The sequence below is a fragment of the Myripristis murdjan genome, chromosome 23 (genome assembly GCF_902150065.1).
Source record: "Myripristis murdjan chromosome 23, fMyrMur1.1, whole genome shotgun sequence".
NCBI classification, from domain to species: domain Eukaryota; kingdom Metazoa; phylum Chordata; class Actinopteri; order Holocentriformes; family Holocentridae; genus Myripristis; species Myripristis murdjan.
In genome coordinates this window covers 14,568,435-14,591,831 of record NC_044002.1, presented here as the reverse complement: position 1 = coordinate 14,591,831, position 23,397 = coordinate 14,568,435, and the positions used below count along the sequence as shown (strand labels likewise).

At 41.7% G+C, this 23,397-nt stretch overlaps 1 protein-coding gene across 2 annotated transcripts; it reads right to left on the bottom strand.

Moving 5' to 3' along the window:
- Window positions 1-8,534: 8,534 nt before the first annotated feature.
- Window positions 8,535-22,201, bottom strand: gxylt1b (glucoside xylosyltransferase 1b). 2 transcript variants are annotated; one of them, XM_030046354.1, is made up of 7 exons: window positions 22,100-22,201; window positions 19,618-19,822; window positions 17,064-17,195; window positions 16,297-16,548; window positions 15,618-15,741; window positions 15,260-15,432; window positions 8,535-9,956 (listed from the first exon to the last, which is right to left on the bottom strand). In XM_030046354.1, exons 1-7 carry the CDS (start codon window positions 22,102-22,104, stop codon window positions 9,795-9,797), a joined length of 1,053 nt encoding a protein of 350 aa, XP_029902214.1. In that variant the 5' UTR covers window positions 22,105-22,201; the 3' UTR covers window positions 8,535-9,794. The 2 variants fall into 2 exon arrangements, with proteins under 2 accessions (XP_029902214.1, XP_029902213.1); XM_030046353.1 differs by lacking the exon at window positions 22,100-22,201 and adding an exon at window positions 21,475-21,727.
- Between the last annotated feature and the right edge of the window lie 1,196 nt (window positions 22,202-23,397).

Here is a 23,397-nt window from a genome sequence, read left to right as displayed (position 1 = left end):
ATGACCTTCCTATACAGCTACACAGGGCCAGTGGATGTGTCAAAATCGACCTCTAAAGCACCCAGAGCCTGTATATTTTTTAACACATTGATTGCTTCCATGGTGAGACAGGTTGGTAAAAAGATGTGAATGAAAATTCATGTCCTCATGCTGTTTTGACACCACCATGCCTCAGCACTTTCTCGTTAACTCATGGCCTGCAGGATGTCTGCATGGGCTGCAGTATGAAAGGCTGCATGTGCTACTGTTTAAAAAGCAGTGCAAAAGAAAAAAAAAAAGAAAAAAGTTGTCAGGTCATGCATAAACGGAAAATTGAATATAAACAAGCTCATTGCATTGTATCAAACATGCTTTGGATACTTTTTGAGGTTTGACAGTTGATGGGATTTTGGCCAGAACTGATTATTATGATGGGAAATGTATGGGGAAAGGAGGGTTCAGCTTGAAAATGGATGAAATTATGGGTCTGTCTCACTTGCAGACCCATAATTTCCTACCTTCGGTAACTATAGTTAGGAGTGTTCATTATTAGGAACCTCTTTTGTCCAAAATCTTACATGAATTTAGTAGGGCTGGACCTGAATTCAACTATTCAGATATTCTTTTGTTGGAATGGTTATGTGTTTTTCAACTTTGGAATTTGGATTTTATTTTATTTTTTTTTAACAGTAGTCTGCTCTCCACTAACTAAAAATAGCCAATACTGTTATGTCAGTTTTTACAGTGTTGAAGTGTAAGGCTCAGACATTCTTACATTGTTGTGTTTCTCTTGTGTCAGATCTGTAGGCTGTTGTCTTGCCGTCCTCGCTGCGTGATCAGAGCAAGCACAGCCACAACAGGATTAAAAAAAAATGAGCAAGCGACACAGAGAATGAGGTAGGAAAGTGACATAGCGAGCCAGCAGTGTGAGAAGCCAGAGAGAGGAAGAGAGCAGCGTGGTCAGGCAAAGCAGACAGTGAAGTGGAGTGAGGAACCGTGCACAAACAAATTAAACCTGATGGGGCCAGTGGTTCCCCAGATTAGCTGCAGATCACTACCAAAGCTCTGGAGGCCAAAAATGGTGTTTGGGACAGACCTATAATTCACACAAGAATGACTTATAATGAGAAAGCAGATAGGTGAGGTAGGTAGGTGGGCAGATAAGCTGTATGATTATTGATGGTCACACATTGGCAACATGCAGGAATTACATCTGTGACTTTTCTGTCAGAATAATCTCTCTCTATCCACTTCACTACCTTGCTATCTTCTCCTCTCTCACTTTGTCTTTCCAACTCTCCCTTTCCCAAGCAACATGTGTCCCTCCAGACGGTATGTATCCGTCTTTGAGCTAGATAATCATGTGTTTTCCCAATTACATCCTATTCTCCATGTCCCATCATTAAGAGACCTCGTTAGTCCCATGCGACTATCAGTGATTGATCGCCAACGTCAGCGTCATATCCTCGCTCACTTCCTCCACCCAGAACATTAAGAGCACAAAGCCTGATAAACATCACTGATATATTCTCTGAGTGCGCATGATTGCGCAATGTGACTTGGAGCTCTGCCAAGTCGCCGAGCCATTAGTCGATATGCATTTTAGTCATTGACATCGTTTAGGAGGCACACAGCAGGAGACTGAATGTATGCATAACACGAATCATCTTCATGCTTCACTGCTTTTGCCCAGCTTGAGAAAATAATAGAGCTGTAAACAGATTGAGGGACAATGGAGCATTCAGTGTCTTACATTTAGTACGTCACATTATTGAATAGTGCTATTTATGTTTAAATGTGTGTGTGTGTGTGTGTGTGTGTGTGTGTGTGTGTGTAAATGAGTGTGTGGATGCGCTGCGCTTAATGGTGACGTTCACACTTTAACCTGTCCATCACAAGCCACAACCAGAAAGTAAAGGGCTTTAATTAATGGAGAAGATCCTCATTGTCATGGGAACAGACGTGATAGGGTGTTATTGATGCACTTTCCCACCTTAAGAGCTACGAGAATTATCTGGTGTGAAGCGCACACACGCAAACACACACACACACACACCTTACTCCTTCTGTTTGTAGCCGATGTTTGCTTTGTCTTAACAAAGCTGTAGACCCTTACATGTGTGTTCAAGTTGATCAATAGGAGCTCACATTAAAAGGGACCCAGGTGTAAATTAACACACCAGGGAGGTGCCAGAGCAAGCCACCACTGTAAGATCCACCAGGGCATAATTTAGACAAATACACACTCAAAACAAGAGAAGGAGCACGTCTGGGATAATGCACTCTGATTTAAATGCAAACCGCTGCTACCTGAGTTTACAAATAGCTGAAAATGCACGGTACTATGTAGTATTTATATTTATGATGGACTGTCAGAGCTTTTTTACACAGGTTTTGTGCATGTTAAACATAATCATTATGGAACCAGCATTTCCCAGCTGTGCCAGCTTATAATTAAATAACTAAATAATAATCAAAAAGTCCATTACCATGCAGTGAAAGATTTTTCTCAGATACAATATTTGTCACATATGTCTTCAGGGTGCTGTTGTGTTGTTTGTTACTGTTGATTGCTGGCGATTTCAGTGATCTACTGTATGAATGTATAGATTTTACACTGTATTGTAAATTGCATTGGACGGGACCATCAGCGACATGGCAAAAACGACAGAAATATGTCTAATTAATGTTCAAATAACATGAAACTAAAGAGAAATCTGAACCCACAGGGGCGGTATGTGACAAAATAACAACCATGTGAAAAATGACTTCAACTTAGAAGTCAATAAACTCGTAGTTTTAAAGTTCCACAGATGAGTCACATTATGTTGAAGGCCAATTAGTTTGTGTTGGCTTTAAAAAAAAAAAAGGCCTGTCAATCACAATTGTTCCGCAAGGTCACGCAGCAGCGACGGAATATGAAACCGACCCTTATGATCGTCCCATATTAAGATGATTTATACACACCAGGGCACCATTACTCATGATAAGTTGCATTTTCGTGTAAACACAGAGGATTTGTGCAAAAAGGGGCAGCAGCACATTTATTTGCTAGGGAAATTATTCTCCTTTTTTATGCTTCTTTATGGTACGCTAGTTTTATAGTCTTAGCATCAACTGAAGTCAAAAACAGGAGTTTGTCCAATCTCTATGAAACAAAAAGCTCAGATCATCCTTTCAGACTTTACACAGGGTATACGACATCAGGACCCTCCATCCGCCTCCTTCAGCCCTCCAATAACCTGGAGGATTTCCCTTTTTTGAAGAATAGTCCAATCTCCCACAGCATGGCACTATTCCTTGATATTCTTACATTGTTAAGTATTTCTATTATTTTGTCCACCTCCTGGAGTCTACGGCAGTATAAACACATTACAGAGGAAGTTTGTTTACAGCATACCCACCAGGTTACTCAGTTCCTCCCGGCACCTCTTTTCTTTGCCAGACCACGTGTGCGAGCTCAGAGCCGGCGCTTTTGAATGCTCTCTCCCCTGCGCACTGTCAGCTCTGGTAACACACACACACAAAGGACTCCTTAGTGGAAATATCAGTGCACATACACACACATACACACACTCAGACACATGCATACAGGCGGGGAGGGAACATGCAGACACACACATGTATCTGCACACGCATATACAGACACCCTCACACACTTATATCCACACAGACAATGGCCTGCAACCCCCTTCCAGCCTGGCAGGTAATTGCTGTCTATGGGAGGACAGGTGTTTCTACAATAGGGCGCCAGTGTCCAGGCAGGCTCTATTCACTGCCACTGTAATTACCTAATTGAAAAGCTCACAGGAGAGAGTGAGAGATAGAGGGAATGGGAGAGAGAGAGAGAACGGAGGTAAGGGATCGAGGAGAATGGGATAGAAAGGTAGGGAGCGAGGTGAGCGGGGCTTTCAAAGACATTCACGCTAAACACGTCATACCTCACATGCACTCTTGCATATATGAACACATACACACACACACACACACACACACAGACTGTATGCTTACACAAAGATGCTCGTGCACAAATTCTCACACTTGCTGATATGGTTCATGCACTAATACACACAAGCATACACTGAGGGTTTTTTTTTTTTTTTTTTGCCCTGAATCAGATCACTTCAGGGGTAAATATTGTCGAGCTGTGACAGAGGGATGGAGTGAAGGAGGGAGCGGTAATGGGAAATGTATTGTTGTGTGATGAGGAGGCGGCAGAGAAAAGAGGAGAGGGGTCAGGGAACATTGGGATATAAAAGCAGCGAGGTCACTCTCATTTCTGATGTCAGCTCCTCTTTCACGACGGCCCTCTGCCTCTGCTTTGAGTTTTATATGGGATCTATACAGAGATGAGAGCGGACGGTACATGTGTGTGTTGGTGTGTCCGGGCACACATTGCCTATGTGTGACTGAGTGAGTCTGTGTGGGCATGCAAATGTGCATGTCTTTGTGTTCCTACCCTGGGTATATGTGTGTGTTTAATGGAGTGTAGGTCCCCCATTACAACTTTTCTCTGCAGAAAATGTATTTTGATTAGCTTTGCATTCAGAATAGGCCCACACAATGCTGTGTTCGCCGCTGCCTGCCACTTTGGATCACGTCAGTGTAAAGAACCAACACATGTTTAGACATTGTTGAGGCACTGTTAATTAAATCTCTGTGGACTAAAATGGGGATTGTGGAGTTGCATGTTTTTGAAACGGTTGCAAGCTTATGCTTTGCAAATTCAGCTCGTGAAAAAAACACTTCAAAAATCCACTGAACATCTTATTTTGCTGGGAGTAGCAAGCAGAAAGTTAACAACATAATGTGATGTGAAAAGACAATAATCACGTCCTCCTATTGTCCTTGGATACTTTAGTCTTCTTTCCTGGCAAAATGGGACCCTTTTTTTTTTTTTTTTTTTTTTTTTTTGGCTCTCGTCTCTGCCTGCGGTTTAGTACAAAAGCAAGGAGTTCATATCCCAAGGCTAGAGTTGCAAAGCGCAGACTCACGCTGGCGTTCTTTAAACGTTTTGAGTTGAGAACTTCCGCAACACACAATTGCCCTTTGAAAATGTTCATACGCCTTTTCTGGAGTGCCAGAGAAATATGAGCACATTTGATGCACACATTGGGTATTTTTGTATTCGAAGCGCGGTTTGTCTTTGGAAGCGGTTGTGCCCTCTGATGGGTGCCGGAAAAAAGTGAAGTGCACATCAGCCATAAGAAACTGGGTCAAACTCTGAGGTGGATTTCAAACAGGGATTCTTTTAGAAATAATGTGAGAAGACAGGAATTCAGGAAGGAAGGGAGAAGGGAAGAAGCAAGGAGGTGAGGAAGGAAGCGAGGCAGAGGATGGGAGGGTTAAATGAAAGGAGGATGACAAGGAAGAAGGAAGGACAGGACATAAAAACAAACCTGTGGGCTGCATTTGGACCGACAGACTGGTAAAGCTGGCTCTCATGAAGGCAGTGAGATTTCATAGAGAGCTTTGCTCTGTGGAGCTGTCAGCGACAAATCTGACCAACACACACACAAAAAATGACGTGAGCTAAATAAAGCAATCTACTGATATACCATCTCTCTCTTTCTCTCTCCCTCCCTCTCTCTCTCTCCAATACATCCAGTTGATTACTGTAACAAATCCAGTGTCAGTGTGAGATAAGAAGTCATATTCCATCTTACTGGGCATCAAACGTGCCCTGGAGTCGTACACATGTAAATAAGAAGCGCAGAACATTACAGTGGGTTTGTGGGGGATCGCTCAGGCCTGTGTGCCTCTCCCTCTAATCTCCTACAGCAGTGATATGTAGCCCCTATTACAACATGTAAATTACCCCCCGCTGTGCAATCTAGGACTGCTATGTGACACACAACACTCAGTCACAGCATAAGTTGTATGTGGAATATGAGCGAGTGCGTGTGCGTGTGTGTATGTAGTATGTGTGTGAGGCTCCATCATACCCCTGCTCTCTGTGGCTGTGTCTATATGTATGCATGTGTGTGAGTGTATGTGTGTGTGCATCATATTTATCTTGTCCCAATTACAGTAGATGCTGTCTTGTCCCTCCATACATTAAGTCGAGAGATTTCTACCTCACATCAAAGTGTACACTTTGAATGACAACTATTAATAAGCATAGCCACACCGGTGCATCTTAAAGGAACTTCACCCAAATTAAAAAAAAAAAAAAAAAAAAAAAAAGTGGAATGCACTCATCCAGACAGTTTGGAAGAGTTTCATTGGGGACTATTTCCTGCCAAAGAACACTGGAAAACTGTATCTATCCAGTTTAATTTGTATTTGGGGGGTGCATAGATACATTTTGCAGGTGTTCTTAGGCAGGAAATTGTTTCCAACAAAACTATTAAACCCCTTAAGGCTGTGGATTATGTTATGCATCCAAGTCATTGTTTCTGGAAAGAGCTGTTGCTGTAAAGTTTTGACAGTTTGAACTCCACAAACAAATATTCACACCACTCCAGTGGTACATGGGGGACAAGGGAGACTACAGCCGTCTGGAAACCTTGCCAAACCACACAGAAACTAAATGAATGGACAGATTGCACTAGTGGTGAGTGGGGAAATATCTTTTTGAGTGAGCTGTGCCTTTAACTGACACAGGCAACAGCCCATCTATGCTGAAATTAATTATCCTGTCACAGCAGCTGCAAAAAACAGTGTTAACCGACAGGCAGCGAAATGTTGCAACAAAATGGGTGGATGGTAAGACAGGCTGTCCTGTGACTGGGAGGTCACGGGTTTGATTCTAGCCACAGACAGCGTGTTAAACCAGCCATGTATCCTGTAGAAATGCCCTTGAGCATGTCATTGAATCCCTGCCACTCACTCATTATAAACTGCACTAGACAAAAGTCTGCTCGATGCCTAAAATATAAATAGAAAATATGTATGTGTGTGAAACGTGACACATTTGATAGAAAAGGAGACATGGGAAAAGGTCGTCTTGTGTAGCTCACTGGCAATTAACCCTCCTTTTTCTTTACCATTATATCACCGACTGTAAAGCACGCTGTATGAGAGCTTCATCAAATGGTCATGTTATCCAAATGTCTGCTCTTTTGAGGTATCTGTCTTTTGTCTTTTGATTGTATCACTCTGAGATTTCTTCAACTATTTCTCAGGAAAGCAATATCCACAAGAGACAGCGCTGATGCAACAAAGTGCAGTGATTACTATATTGGCTATCACAACCTTGTTGTTTTCTTTCATCACTAACACACTCGTGGTCTCTCCAGCAGCCCTTTTTTTCTGTCCGTACTCCTCCACCCCACCCACCCACCCACCTTTCCACTCATCTCTCTTTTTCAACGTTTCTTTGTGTGAAAATAGGAGAAAAAATAGCCCGGCTTCCCTGGAACAAACCCAGGGTTTCACTGAACAAGTTTGTAACCTTGTACAATAGGAAATGTATTTCAGGCAAACAATGCCATGCATAGAGGGTGATGACAAAATATTTCTTTTAATCTGTCTCTTTCTGTGGTTTCCCTCTTCCCATTTCAGTCTTTGTCCATCCCTCTATCACAAATGTACACACACTGAATTACTCTGTGATGTCCTCATTGTTTCCTCATTTTCCACTGTAGCACTGACCCGCTCTGATCGCCGGAGGTCACGTATTTATTTGAAATAGTTCTACTCCCAGCCGTGACGGCACAAAAGAAATAAAATGAGAGTTATTTATTGGGATATAAAATTTGTAGTTTCAGGAAAATGAAACCTTGGAGGACGACTCATATTGAATTTTTCAACATGGTGCTCAATTCAAGCCATTGTCTTTCCCTCCCTTGGGACTTGGCCTGTTACATGTTGCATTTAAGCAAACGGGTCAATAAAGGTAATTGATAAGCTCTCATACAGATATATAGTGATGAATGAAGGATGTTTCTGGCGCAATGGATCACACTACCTCCGGAGCTATAAATGGATGGTTGTATCCCCCACCTAATGGGAATAAGCGTAAAACCATTCCCAGTAGTCAGTGCCATACAGTGCCACTGACAGGCACCTATATGGTTGCATTATTGGTCCATCACTTACACTTTATGAGCACCTCAGAACATTGGCAAAAATGGTTTAGTACCTCAGGAAGCCTGGTCATAGATTACTGCCTGGGTCATTGATCTATCCACAGAGGCGATGGAAACATGGCATCAATCTCCCCTCAAGTTAGATCCTCATGGAATAAATTAACAAAGGTGTCTTGTATTGGTAAAAATATAAAAATCAAAAGATGAAATGTTGTTTGCATGTGGCTGATTCAGGCCCATCTAAATAGGGACACTCAAGTGTGTGTCAACAGTGGCAAAAGCCTTCTTACAATGAAATGCGGTCAGAACAACCGCAGTTTTAGCCTAAAGGAATCTAAAACAAATAAAATGATGACAGGTTTGCTTCCTACAGAGTAGTTTTCCTTTGTTTAGAACAAATATTGCATTTCATAAAAGTACCAACAAAATGCCTCAGCTTCTCCCGGTATGACCACTATACATGTGAAAAAATGCTTCCCTCTGGTGGTTAAACAGAATAAATTGGTGGACACATTCTACAAAAATTAAAATGACCTTTAATGTAAGAAAAAAAAGGCAATTTCATTTCTTTACATGATAAAAAAATAAACACTCAAAGCTATCGGTGTATTACAACCACAAAAACATGAACCATACATTTATAACGTTTGGATTTCCACTACTGGCATTCAAAATACATTCAACTGTGCCAAAAAAAAATAATAATAATAATAATAAAAATAAAAAAAAAATCACCACATTGTAGCTGGGAAGCTGTACTTATTCACATGTTTACAGTAATTTTTTTCAGGATGACTATAGGCTGTTCATCTAGCTTGACACAGCACATGTGTATCTCTTTCTGTTTGGGCAACGTTCAGTGCAAAAACACATTATAGAAACGTGGAATTTTTTTACTGACAAAGAAAAACAAATTAAACACAGAAAGTACAAACATATTGGAGGCACCGCCTTTTAACATTGAGTGTGGCATCAAAATATGTTAAACCTAGTGGACAAGAACAGCTTTTGAATCACCCTGTTAATCTTGTTTAGCTTATTTTTGAATCAAAATATTTTTTGTATAACTTATACAACTGTGTTAATTGTATACTCTATAGGATATGACAGATGCCACTTACTCTGCCCCTGCCACTGTAGAAATAACTCATGAAGAACAGCAGATTTAATCAGTCATACCATATCATTTTACAGTATTTGTTGTCTGAACATCCAAAGAATATTTTCATTTTCACTAGTTAACAAAGTGGTCCAGTGCGTACATGTCAAACAGGCTCTGCAGGAAGCCTTTCTCCAGTTCTGATACAGTTTGTCTATTTTTACTGTTTCATCGGGTCCAGTACATTCTCCAAAATGGAAAGTCAAGAGCTGCTCTTCCAAAGTTTTTCAGATCTCTTGCATCATGAGGAGTTTTCTGTAGTCAGTAACAGAAGGTGTGGGAGGCAGAAAACCATCACATGGAAGAGCTTAGACGAGTGTTGGTTTAGAAAACAATCCTCCCGTTGCTGGTAAGCTATAAATACATTTCAGTCTGTGACAGACTTCAGCCAACACCTGCAAAAGCCTTCTGTATGGTCTGTACCAAATCTTCTTCTCCACTTAGTTCAATACTCAGCTGCAAGACCAGCTGGCCCACGCTACATGGCAATTACAGTTTGGGCATTTAGATGACATCATTATCCAGAGGAAGCAAGCAAACAAGAGTGAGGTTTATGGAGCGGCCTCTCGAACCACTGTCATAACCTCACAACACCTCCGTCCAGTTGCGGTCATCCACTGTGGTCACCGTCCACGTGTGGCGTTCCTGTTGATGTTGGACAGACTCTGAGCCAGTCTCTTTGTGAAGAGGGTGTGGGATTTGCCGCAGTAGGTATGCGTCGTCTTCAAAAGCTCTTCTTCTAAAGGAGCCAGCAGAGAATTCGCTGCGTCTGCACCAAATGAGTACTGGAATGACAAACAAAACAAAACAAAACAAAAAAAAGTACTGTGTTAGATTTGAGGCAACGTTTTGTGTTGACATTTGCTCAGAATTTGAAGAGTTAAATTCGAAAACATTATATCTGGGGATAAAATCCAGACCTTAAGTTTATCTAAAATATTAAAACATGAATTAGTCTAAAATATACAGATTCCAGGCTGTAAAAGAGGTCAAGAGTTACCTATTCTGTTTTGAAACGTACCGTAAGCGTTAAGGTGGAATGCTTTTCATGGTACCTCAGACCAGCAGAGCATAGTGACACTGTCAAATGCAGCTGGAGCTTGACAATAATGAAAAAAACAGATACAGTATCTTGAAAACTAAATGCCTCTAAATTGAATTAGCGACGATATTGTAGGTGCTTTAATGAGATATTTACACACAACACGATCGAGCAGGTAGAGGCAACAGAGCAACAACAGAATAGCTACAACATCCTGATGAGTTCACAAGCATGTCTTTTACTTTAATGCAGCCTCCGTCCCGACTCACTATGGTCACTAAACATCCCATGGCACTTATTGCAAGGAGTAGGGGGTTCCCCGGTGTCCTGGCAAAATTCCCAACCTGGATCTCTCCATCTGGCCACCAAATCATTCCCCAGTGTAATTGGCTTAATGGTTCCCTCGCTCTCCACCTCAAGCTGATGTGTGGTGAGTGTTGTGCCGCCAAATGGCTGCCGTACATCACCCGGATGGGTGCTACACACTGGTGGCTGAGGTGAGTCCCCCCCCCCTTCACTGTGAAGCACTTTGGGTGTCAAGATAAAGCGCTATATAAATGTAAGCCATTATCATCATTATTTTTGTTTTAAACCAAGAAAAGACAACAATTGAGGAACAATATTATAATATCCACAATCCCTGATGATACTGAGTCTCATATCACAATACTGATATATCGATATACTGCTCAGTCCTAGATGAGCACATCTAGGAATCGAACTTAACACTCATGATTATCAAATTTTTCACCATGGTGTTTTAACTTCTGGAAAGATAAAACTGATCTCATTGTAGCAGATGAAAATGTATCATTAAATATCTTCCTACCTCTTCATGTTTCTTCAAAAAGCTGACAAATGGGGTTTGGTGCCTTAAGGTGGCATAAAGGTTGGAGAAGTTGGCTTGAGACCAGAAAATCACCGGTCGACGTCACAAATTACTGTCAAAACGCCCTTGAGCAAGACACTTAACTCCCCATTGCTCAAGTGGAATTGCATGCTGTTGTACTGAGCAGCTGCACGGTGTGAATTTGTGTAAAATTATTTACGTAGAGCAAAACAAAGCTGAAAAAGATTGTTTGGACTCTGCAAATTCTTCCTCTGGATAAATTAAAAACTGAACACGGTAAGCTTGCTGAGCTCAGGTGGAAATCTGAGCCGGTCATAACATCAAGCAGCGTGCGTTGCAGAAGTTTTAGGCTACAGGCTTGCTGTCCAGTGATATGCGGGATTGCAGAAGAATTTTCATGTCTTCCCAATAATAAAGGAGTCTTTACAATGCTCCGAGGAAATCAAAGGGGAATTAACATTTTTTATGCCAGCTCATTTGCTTGCAGTTGAGTCCCTGATATTGGGTCACAAAAAGAATGGCGTTTTTATGAGCACGTTCTCTCACACACACACACCCGTCCAAACACACAAATACATCCCGCCGGTCATAAAGTTGCATTTACAGTCTGTGTATTGATTTTGTGTGGCTGATGGGGAGCCGTTCGTGTGCAGACTCAAAACCCTAAACGTACCATCAGCAGTAAAATTTAACTGCTGCTTCCTGAGCTCGGCTTTTCCAGCGAAGGGAGGGATGGGACGCTTTATGACGGACAGACCACTGTGGTCTGTTTGAGGGGAGAGACACAGACTGGCAGACAGACAGGGAGGAACAGTGGTGTTTTCTTTCCCCATTTTCTTTGTATGAGGACACAGAGCCCAGCCATCTGCCACATTAGCAGGCAGCTAATTAAGATCATTAACAGCCATTCGAGTGACAATAACTTTAGAGCAGCAATATGCAACTTTCTGGCATTATATTACCAATAAACACATTGTTTATATTATAGCTTATATTATACAGAATCAGCAATTGTCTGCCTATGACATCGCTTGCACACTGGTTTCTCTGTGATGCTCATTTTTCTTTCTTTTTTTTTTTTTTTACACTGCCATATAATCTCACCACCATGCAGGGCTTGAGCTCAGTGTCAATAGATTAACTGGCATTTAGTTTTACTGAACCATGCGACAGTCCTGGGTAATTATAGGGAATATCGCCAGAGGTGTAAGCAGGTTACCCGCTCACGTAGGTGCAATGATACAGGACATTTTGGGTTAGCAATCTAACCTTGGTGTAACTTCAACCTATGTAATATGAAAAATTGCAACTAAATCACCATCTTTTGGAATAGACTCTGACTTGTGGTCATGGTGTAGTTGTAATGTCAAAACCACTGGGTGGAACATCTAAAAAAACATGCTTCGTTCAGTTTGGAAGATTGTAACATAGATACATTTAGAGTCTCTGACAACATAAACATTGCTGGCGGTAAATTTAGTCCTGTGTAAACCCGCCTGCTTGGTGTTAAAGTGGTATTACATGGCAGATCATCAAGATGAGTGACAAGTGCTGTGGCGTAAACTCGACCAACTGAAAGGGAAGAAGGCGACTGGCGACTGCCTGCCTCAAGGCAAAAAGGTGTATTTTGGAGCTTTAATTGCCAAGAGGCCATGCATGGAAAAGGCGATCATTAAAGTTGAAAGCCTGGATTAAAGCCTCCATGACTTCATTCAGCTCCCTACCAGCTTCATGCGTGCTGCCGGCCCTCTGACATGTACAGTGAAGGAAGGCCAGAGACAGATTTCTTCTTCAGGCATTCAATAGAGAATTATGAAAATAGTAGCCTACGACGAATCTTCGTGATTTGGGCTTGGTGACACCGACTTGGAGACACATCAGCAACTAAGATAGTTACTATGAATATTGACAGAGAGAAGGGATGCTGATCTTACTGAGTCGACAAGATGTGTGTATTTGCGTCCTTTTAGTAATTTGTGTCCACAATGCTACACCGAGGGCCTCAGATTCTGTTGCAGAGGAACAGGCGGAGACTGATGAAATGCTTTGTCCGCTGTGATTAAACACACAGAGGATCAATGCGTGCTTCTCCATCCTCCCGGCAAGCCAGATGTAATCACACACTTTAAAAGAACCAATACCAAATAGGCTATTGAACTTGCAGGAACAAACAGTCTAGTGTGTATGTCTGTACGTTTGTGTGTTTTCATGCATGCTATGTTGCGGTGTGGTGTGTGAGCATTTGAGTTCACTTGCAGGCATATCATGTGTTTCTCTGTCTACTGTTGTAATTGATCCTGTCCTATAAACACACAGTCTTAACCGTGGGCAAAGGATAAGGTATTGATCAGCCTTCGCCCTGATCTATGTTCAATGCTTCGTTAATAGGAAAGCGATGAGATGCTGGATGTTGATGGCTTCATTAAGTAAATGCCACTCCTATCGTCGATATCATTAGACTGCTGGTAAACAACCCATAAACATCCTCGTGAGGGAAATTACGATTCCCTCTGACCTTCTACAAATGATGGAGATTTGTATTTATCAATACATAGCATGTGACTAACCCTTGTGGTATTTAGGGAGACCACTAATGTAGACTCCTTCCTTGGATGATACAGAAAAGTACGTCATTGGGGTTTTGAAAAGGGCCGTTCATGTCAAAGACGTTTTGTACTTTCAGAAGGCTCAGCGTTACATTCAGGCATTGCAGACATTATGGCATACTGAAAGTCAAACAGGATGTCATTATAGCGCTTGATATGCACCATGGACATGGAAATCGCTCCGCTTAAGGCCTTTCAGCAATCATAGTCTTCTTCTGTTGGTCACAGCTGGTAGTTAAAGTGGGTAGAGAAAAAAATCACTTTTAGATAGTCTTATGTGCAGGCTACCTGCTTGCCCTCAACCCGCCTCGCCTACTTTTACTTCACTAATATCCCTTTTCCACCAAAGAGGTTCCAGGGCTGGTTGGGAACCAGTGCCTGACTTAGCACCGGTTCTTTGTTTTTCCACCGCCCAAGCACCGGCCAAACTGGTTCCAAATCGGTTCCAGGCAAACTTCGAGCAGGGGCTAAACAGGGGCCAGAGAAAGAACCGATGACGCGACCCACCACGTCATTAGTGGGCGGGGTTACAGACCCAAACGGGAACAGCGAACGCTATAAACGTATAGCTAAACGTAGTCTGCGTTCATTCCGACCACGAATATGACGGGTAGCCAGCAATAATTGCACTTTTCGCCTCTGGATCGCACCGTAGGCTTGTAAAGACACGAGCGGTATTTGCATCGCTACGATGGGTCGTCCATTTGTTGTCCATATTTGTTATTGTGATTCCAAGCAAGTGTCTCGCACACTCACACCCACATGATCACGTTTTACGCTGACAAATGACGTGGGTCTGACTTGGCTCCGCTTGGCTCTTGATTGATGGAAAAGCAAACCGGTTCTTTGTTGGAACCAGTTAAGCACTGGCTCTAGCACCAGTACCGAACTAGCACCAGGTTCTTTTTGGTGGAAAAGGGGCTCATGTGATTTTCCCACATTTCCCAGAATACCTCTGCACAACCCAGAAAACATTCCTGAACTTGAAGCATTCAGTATGTGTCGGTGAAAAGAGCAACAGTGATAGGTAGTGTGGTAAAAGCATGTCAAGAATGTCTTCCCTTCTTTTGTCCATACAATCAAAGCCTCTACAGGAATATGAACCACTGATCTTGAGTTCAAAAGCCCAATTATCTAACCTTCTGGCCCTGAACAAACACCAACCGAGCAGGCCACCAGTATTTGCAAACCACTTCAATCACTGTGTTTAGGGAGGCAGGTTCCTCCGCAGCACCAAAAGTGAAATCTTACACAAGTTAAACTGACTTAAACTCTGGCGAACCGTGCTGAGGCTGCATGTTCACCTTTAATGCACGAGCCAGCAGTTTCACAGGAACGAGCTTCATTCCACCTGGGCAGAGCCAGCAAAAATCCATTCAGCTCCACCTTGTCAGAGAAAATGAATGGCACACTACCAGCGTTGTGTAATGTCTGCTCAGCCCTTAACACACATGGGAGCAGAAGAGAAAGTGGCCTTGATTCCTTATTGTGTCCGGATCCATACTTTTGAGAAACGGTAGACTGAACTGAATTCACCTGACTGAAACACAGAGTAAACTGCAGAGGCATCCCACACCCAGATACTCGCACCTTTCTTATGGCCTCGTAAACAGCTCTGAAGGCAGGCTGTTTGTGGTCGTGGTAAACCCCTCTGTTTCCATGGAGTATGTAGATGCCGCTTTCCTCAGCTGAGGCACAGTTACTGCCGTAGATACAGTGGTCAGGACGGTAGTTCCACTTGCACGGGAACTCCAGCAGACACTCTAAAAATGGGGAGGCACATACACAACCACCAAACAACAAATCACATTAACATTTCATTACAAATGTATTTTTAACCATTGCCTCTGAGTGTGTGTGCATGGACTTGTTTGTGTTGCTGTGTTTGTACAGGCGAATGCAGATATTTTTGAATATGTCCATGAGTATGTGCACGTGTATTTCATACCAGGGTTGTGGTGGAAGATGATATTGAGAAGGTCTTGGTCTCCCCAGGTTATGTTGAGTTTGTATTTCTGCAGTAGAGGCATCAGCAGCTCCTCCCAACGCAGCCCCACCGTCGTCATGTCATTCTGTCCACACACACACACACACACACACACACAGTGACAAAGATGAAATTATGTTTACTGTAGTGTTCACAGATGTTCAAATGCACTGCAAAAAATCACCACTTGCCGAGTCATTGAGCCTCATATTCAAGTGAAAAAAAATCTGTTGAAACAAGGCAGAATAAAGCAGATCAGCCTGCTAGTATCAAGAAAATGACACTTGATTCAAGAAAATTCTTGAAACTAATTGTTAAGCGTTGGAAACAAGTGGGATTATCTCATTTTTGCTTTATGGGAAACAAGATTTTAACGCTGAATGTGGGACTAAATTACTTTTTAAGATGGAGATTTGTTTTTTTTTTGCACATTTTGAGAGGCAATATCTAATGATATTTAACCAGCCACAACTCCTGCCTCTGTGCTGGGAAGCATTGACAGGACCTTGGATAGTGCAACACAAATGTAGCAGAAGGGGGACCTCTTGTGGCCAACATGGGTAGGCACAGTTTCACAGTAAACCAAACAAGAGTTGAACAAATCTGTCCTGGAAAATGGCACGTTAGCTTTCACCCATACCTTAAAGTATGTGTTCCTTATCCTGGTCATGTTCATCAACATGACACCTGAGTTGATGCCTGTTCTTCCATAAAAGGGGTGGCGGGCGAAGCGGTTGTACCAGGCGATGCGAGGTTCCTCGTGCTCCGGGGCCACGGCTGCCAGCTGGGAGGAGTTAAACTGAGAGAGGAGCGCCCACAGCCGGTCCACGGGCTGTAGGAAGAGGATGTCTGAGTCGACGTAAACTACAGAGTCCACTTTCTTTAGGATCAGCTGGAGAAGAAGAGAGGTAAGATGTATACAGTGTTTGGTAAAACATTTTCTGAATTGGCCTTGCAAGTCAAATTTTACTCAGAGTAATAAAATGTAAGGTTTAAAGACGAAACTGAATGATTTTGAACATTACATTTCAACACACAAACTAGCGCTTTCGGACATATAATAATGGCAAAACACAATTTTATTATCAAACTGCTATTTTTCAATTATTAGAGATATTATATTGTACATAGTGACTCTGAATTCTCAATGTTAGAATCATTGACAATGAAACTTGTGGCATTTTCGAGCTCTTCTTCACCAAACATCATAACAGACATTTTACTCATTCTCCATTTCAAAACTCAGTGTTTACCAGACCTTGATTTCCTTCCTGTATTTGAGAACTTTTGTCTGTGTTTTGTGACTTGAGGTGTAATGTACATCAGTGAGGACGTCATGGTGAGGTCACAAATAACTTCATTGTGGTCCTCATGATGTAAAGAGATGTCTCTGCATCACAAACTCACAGGTAGGAAAAGCCGCTGAGAAGCGCACGGTTTGAAGAGTTTCTTCCACTCGGCTGCGTTCTCACTGGGGAAGCTGATGGAGTAGACTGTGTAGTTGAACCTGGAGCGAATAAAGCCAGGCCACGACTCCAACTGGACAAAAGATACAGACACATTCATTATTTATTAGTAGAAAAATAAACAGTATGGGGTAGGGATGAAACACACACACACACACACAAAAACAGGGTTACTACACATTTCCATCTGAAAATTACATATTTTTCAAGACCTTAATATTTAAACAATGCCGACATGTCTGAATATGTATCACCATCGTATTTTAAAACTTATGCATATATACAGTACAGGCCAAAAGTTTGGACACACCTTCTCATTCAATGCGTTTTCTTTATTTTCATGACTATTTACACTGTAGATTCTAACTGAAGGAATCAAAACTATGAATGAACACATGTGGAGTTATGTACTTACTAACCCTAACCCTAACAAAAAAAGTTGAAATAACTGAAAACATGTTTTATATTCTAGTTTCTTCAAAATAGCCACCCTTTGCTCTGATTACTGCTTTGCACACTCTTGGCATTCTCTCGATGAGCTTCAAGAGGTAGTCACCTGAAATGGTTTTCACTTCACAGGTGTGCCTTATCAGGGTTAATTAGTGGAATTTCTTGCTTTATCAATGGGGTTGGGACCATCAGTTGTGTTGTGCAGAAGTCAGGTTACTACACAGCCGACAGCCCTATTGGACAACTGTTAAAATTCATATTATAGCAAGAACCAATCAGCTAACTAAAGAAAAACGAGTAGCCATCATTACTTTAAGAAATGAAGGTCAGTCAGTCCGGAAAATTGCAAAAACTTTAAATGTGTCCCCAAGTGGAGTCGCAAAAACCATCAAGCGCTACAACGAAACTGGCACACATGAGGACCGACCCAGGAAAGGAAGACCAAGAGTCACCTCTGCTTCTGAGGACAAGTTCATCCGAGTCACCTGCCTCAGAAATCGCAAGTTAACAGCAGCTCAGATCAGAGACCAGATAAATGCCACACAGAGTTCTAGCAGCAGACCCATCTCTAGAACAACTGTTAAGAGGAGACTGCGCCAATCAGGCCTTCATGGTCAAATAGCTGCTAGGAAACCACTGCTAAGGAGAGGCAACAAGCAGAAGAGATTTGTTTGGGCCAAGAAACACAAGGAATGGACATTAGACCAGTGGAAATCTGTGCTTTGGTCTGATGAGTCCAAATTTGAGATCTTTGGTTCCAACCGCCGTGTCTTTGTGAGACGCAGAAAAGGTGAACGGATGGATTCCACATGCCTGGTTCCCACTGTGAAGCATGGAGGAGGAGGTGTGATGGTGTGGGGGTGTTTTGCTGGTGACACTGTTGGGGATTTATTCAAAATTGAAGGCACACTGAACCAGCATGGCTACCACAGCATCCTGCAGCGACATGCCATCCCATCCGGTTTGCGTTTAGTTGGATGATCATTTATTTTTCAACAGGACAATGACTCCAAACACACCTCCAGGCTGTGTAAGGGCTATTTGACCAAGAAGGAGAGTGATGGAGTGCTGCGGCAGATGACCTGGCCTCCACAGTCACCGGACCTGAACCCAATCGAGATGGTTTGGGGTGAGCTGGACCGCAGAGTGAAGGCAAAGGGGCCAACAAGTGCTAAACACCTCTGGGAACTCCTTCAAGACTGTTGGAAAACCATTTCAGATGACTACCTCTTGAAGCTCATCGAGAGAATGCCAAGAGTGTGCAAAGCAGTAATCAGAGCAAAGAGTGGCTATTTTGAAGAAACTAGAATATAAAACATGTTTTCAGTTATTTCACCTTTTTTTGTTAAGTACATAACTCCACATGTGTTCATTCATAGTTTTGATTCCTTCAGTTAGAATCTACAATGTAAATAGTCATGAAAATAAAGAAAACGCATTGAATGAGAAGGTGTGTCCAAACTCTTGGCCTGTACTGTATATCTATCTATCTATCTATCTATATAGATATCTATATAGATATATATATCTATATCTATATATATATATCTATATAGATATCTATATACATATATATATCTATATATAGATATATATATATCTATATATATCTATCTATAGATATATCTATCTATCTATCTATCTATCTATATATATAGATATATATATATATATATAGGATTCGTAATTAAAATGTATTGAGCTGTCAGTCCTGAGAGCTCAGTCGTGTTGCAGAGAATGAAACTCCTAATTTCTGTTTTGCTGCTTAAAGAAGAGTACAACTTGAAATGCATTGCTATGTAAGTGGCCTGCATTGTGTTATTTGCATAAGCCTACAACAATGTGAAAGATGCATATTTTAAGGCTGTAATAAGAAAGTGCTCTGCACACTGGAGTGGTTTCCCTCCCCATCACTTATGTGGTTGCTTTTGGCCTTTTTAGGAACCATGATCACCACTTTTCTGTGTGCTACTCCTATTTTCTTGCAGGTTCTGGCCTTACACTGACCACGACTACACTGCTGACACCCCAACAGCCCTACTCACAGCTTCCATGAAGCTGGCGTGTAGCTGATCTTCAGCGAAGATGTGCAGGCAGAGGTGTCTGATGCTGAGGAGGACAGCAGACTTGATCATGGTGAGAGTCTCCTCCAGCCTCGGGCCACAGGCCACCACCGCCAAATGCATGGGAGGCTCAGGCCTGCGCTGGCTGCCGCCGCTCTCCACCTGGGCCCGCTGACGCATGATGTACCTGAGAGAGAGAGTGAGAGCAAGAGAGAGAGTGATGGAGAGATGTTATAATAAACAATGGCACACACAATGTCCACGACCCATTTCAAGCCACCAGAGGATGCTCTTTCATCAGGATCATGCCATCAATGAAGCTGAAAATTGGTTTCCTTGTACGGTGTGCCTATATGCTTTAGTTTCTCGATACATCAATATGACTTCCAAGAATTCATAGGAGTTAAAAAGTTCAATTATGACTTAAATTATGTCATTACTCTCAACTACTGTGATGAGGTGACAGTGTGTGATAGTAACTGCAAATACAGGTCCTACAGTAAATTTAGTGGCATCTTTTTTTTTTATATACCATCCCTTCTGTGAGTGAACCACAGTAACTTACTTTATAATAAACATGACAGATAACGCACAAATGTTAAACCGTAACACATCCATTCAAGGGCATTATTATGATGCTACTGGAGAGAAGTTATGAACTCTAGTTATGAACATCTCTAATGGATGACTGCAAGACTGTTCCGAGTCCCATCTAAATATGAATCCTCTACTGTCTTAGGCTTGTCTGTTGTGCCTAATTTGGCTGAAAGTGGCCTTGATTTTGGACAATACTGGACGCTGACTCAACTCTGACCTCCTTTTGTTTTTGTTTTGTAAGGGTGGCTGTTACTCAAGGACAAAGACAACACTTATTTGATATCACAACACTATGATATTCAAAATCCCAGACAAGATCTAGCTTGGTATCATAATATTGATAAAATAAAGACATACTGCTCAGCCTTAGTGTATTGCTTGTTTGCTGTTTGTCTTGGTTGCCACCTCCTATGGACCTGAGTCAAACTCGACTGAACCTGGTCTTGGCATTAACTTGGACAGTGATTTTTTGTGATTTTTTAGGCATTAGAAAAAGGAGCTGCCACCCTCCTTTGAAGTTTATGTGCTCCCTGCTCCTCCCATCAAGCCCCAACTGCAAACCCTGGGTCACACTTAAAAGGTCTGACAGAAAAACAGACAATCAACTGTGAAAACATACACACACACACACACACACACACACACACACACACACACACACACACACACCGTGCATTTAAAATTAAATCAAGATATAGGTGACTTCTCTGAAGCTACCCAAGCAAATGAATGGCCTTTTAAAGTATGGATAATGTATGCACCATAGACACAATGCATCTCAGCTCAAACCATCTCAATCTAATTAATGTGGTTGTGAGTTTTTTTTTTGCCTCTAATTTTGCACAGTGTCAGAGGGTGACATGATTTGCACATGACAAAAAAAGTAAACGTACTCAACTATCACACCTTTCAGGTGTAACTCACTGCTACTGTGCAGAGATTTTACAAAAATGTCAAGGTACATTTGAATTCAGAATATATTTCTGACACCGGAAATACATGTCCTTATGACAAAGCACATATTTAATACAAATGAACTGATCTCCAAACATTGTGAAATGTGTGGGGTTTTTTTTGTTTTGTTTTTTTCCGCATGGGGTCTTCCTGTCTGACATTCCTATACATCTCTATGTTACACTAGCCAACTAGATAACTGCATGTGCACACACACTTATGGCCTGTAATGCACTTTTTTCAGTTGAACCTTTTGAAAACAATAAACACCTGAAGCAGCAGTCCTACCTATTATACCAGTGTGTAGTTTGGGGCCCAGTTTTGCCCACGGCCCCTCGTCTGACTCCGGGGACGAAAACCCTCCTTGCACCGGCTCCTCCGGCCGACACGTCCGAGTAAAAGAGCTTATTGTAAACATAAAGGCCCGAAAACACGGCAAACACCGTGCACAGCGCCAGTGCACGAATGTAACGCCGCATTGTGCAATTTTAAATCGCAAATCAGAGCTGAAGTCATGACACACACACGGATGATAATAAATGTTAAGTTAACCCGAATGAGAGAAGCATTTCCGGTAGTATTTTTTTTTTAATTTCAAAATAAAACTCTTAAACATGACATCATGGTTGTAGTACTCCCTCTAGCGGTCATACCTGGTCATCTCGGCATAAATCTTTATTAAATGGATGATTCCTGTGCTGTTTATTAATTAATTTATTTATTGGGAGCTAGTAATATTATTACTGCTCATTCCTTAAGATTATAGGATGATCTAAGATTCACAGGATTGTTGAATCCTAATAATCCTGATGAATTTGGTTGCTTTGCTAAATTAGCATGCAACTATTTGAGCTACAATTTGGCCTTGAACAAGACAATTTACTGTGTAAATATAAAGTTGGAGACTACTTACAGCATTTACTCAGTTGACCTACATCCATACACTCCTTCTAGGTTTTCTGGTACATTTTTGGTGTTTGTTTCGGAGTTTTGTGGTTGAGTTTTTTTCTGTAATTATTTAAGTCCTAAATTTATACCACGCAGAGAATCGGAAATGGCAGTTTTATGTCTTTATTTTGAAGGTTGACAAGCCGTGTTTCCGGTCTCACTCTCCGGTCTCTCTGTCCAGCTTGGCGCAGCTCGACTAATCAAAGGAGTGCAGCGGAGTGGACCTGGGGGGAAGGGTGGGAGCAATAAACAAAGTTGCTTCCTCCCCCTCTCTCTCCCTCCCCCAGCTGGGTCTGTGTCTTTGCAGCTTCCAGTTGATTTCACTAGTGAAAAGGCCCATTCACGGCCTGAGTGATGCAGGCCCACTCCTCTTCACCGAGGCAGCTCCACTAGACAAACACATATGACCTTCAGCTGCATTTGCTGAGGCAAAGTGGGAGTTGTTGACAGTGATGTTGTGGGTAAATTAAAAGAGAGTCGAGTCGGTGATGATCATAACATGGAACTGGGAATTGGATTTTTTTTTTTTTTTTTTTTTCCTGTCAGCTCCACAGTTGCTGCTGTGTAGTTGTGCAACAGGTCAATAAAGGAAATATTGGCCTACTGAACAGTTGATCAATTTACAGAAAATGCATTGTTGAAATATCAGGTATTTTCTTTTTACAGCTTCACAAATGCATGCAAAGCTATGTGTTTTTTTGTTTGTTTGTTTGTTTGTTTATAATCATTCAAAGGCATAAAAAATATCTCAAAGGATTTATGTTGGCTGCAAGATAGACTAAAGAAAGTGATTTTAATTTAAGACATCACTTTGGCCTATAGTAACTTTCAATGAGCATTTGTCATTATTATTGGCATTTTACAGATGAAAAGATTCATCGATATGATGGTCGACATACAAATCGACAATGACAATATTTACTAGTTGCAGTTATACTAGATATGAAAATCTTTGTGACGGTGGTAAGGTGTCTCATGTCTGTCCCACAGATTGAAAAAAATAAAATAAAATGTTTATCTTCCACTAGGTCAATGCACTCCACCAGATGAAGAGCTGTGAGCAATAACATGTTTAGTGGAGAGGGGGAGCTGTCAAGCAGCAGTCATTTATGGCACTCACCAGATGGAGCTAAAATACAGAAACTGGTCAGTAACAATATTACAAAAACAAAAACAATTCCCCTTTGCTTGTTTGCACAGGACAAGATTTAGATGAGATCGGTAATACTCTGAAAAGTAAATCTTAATATTGTGCTAAAGTGA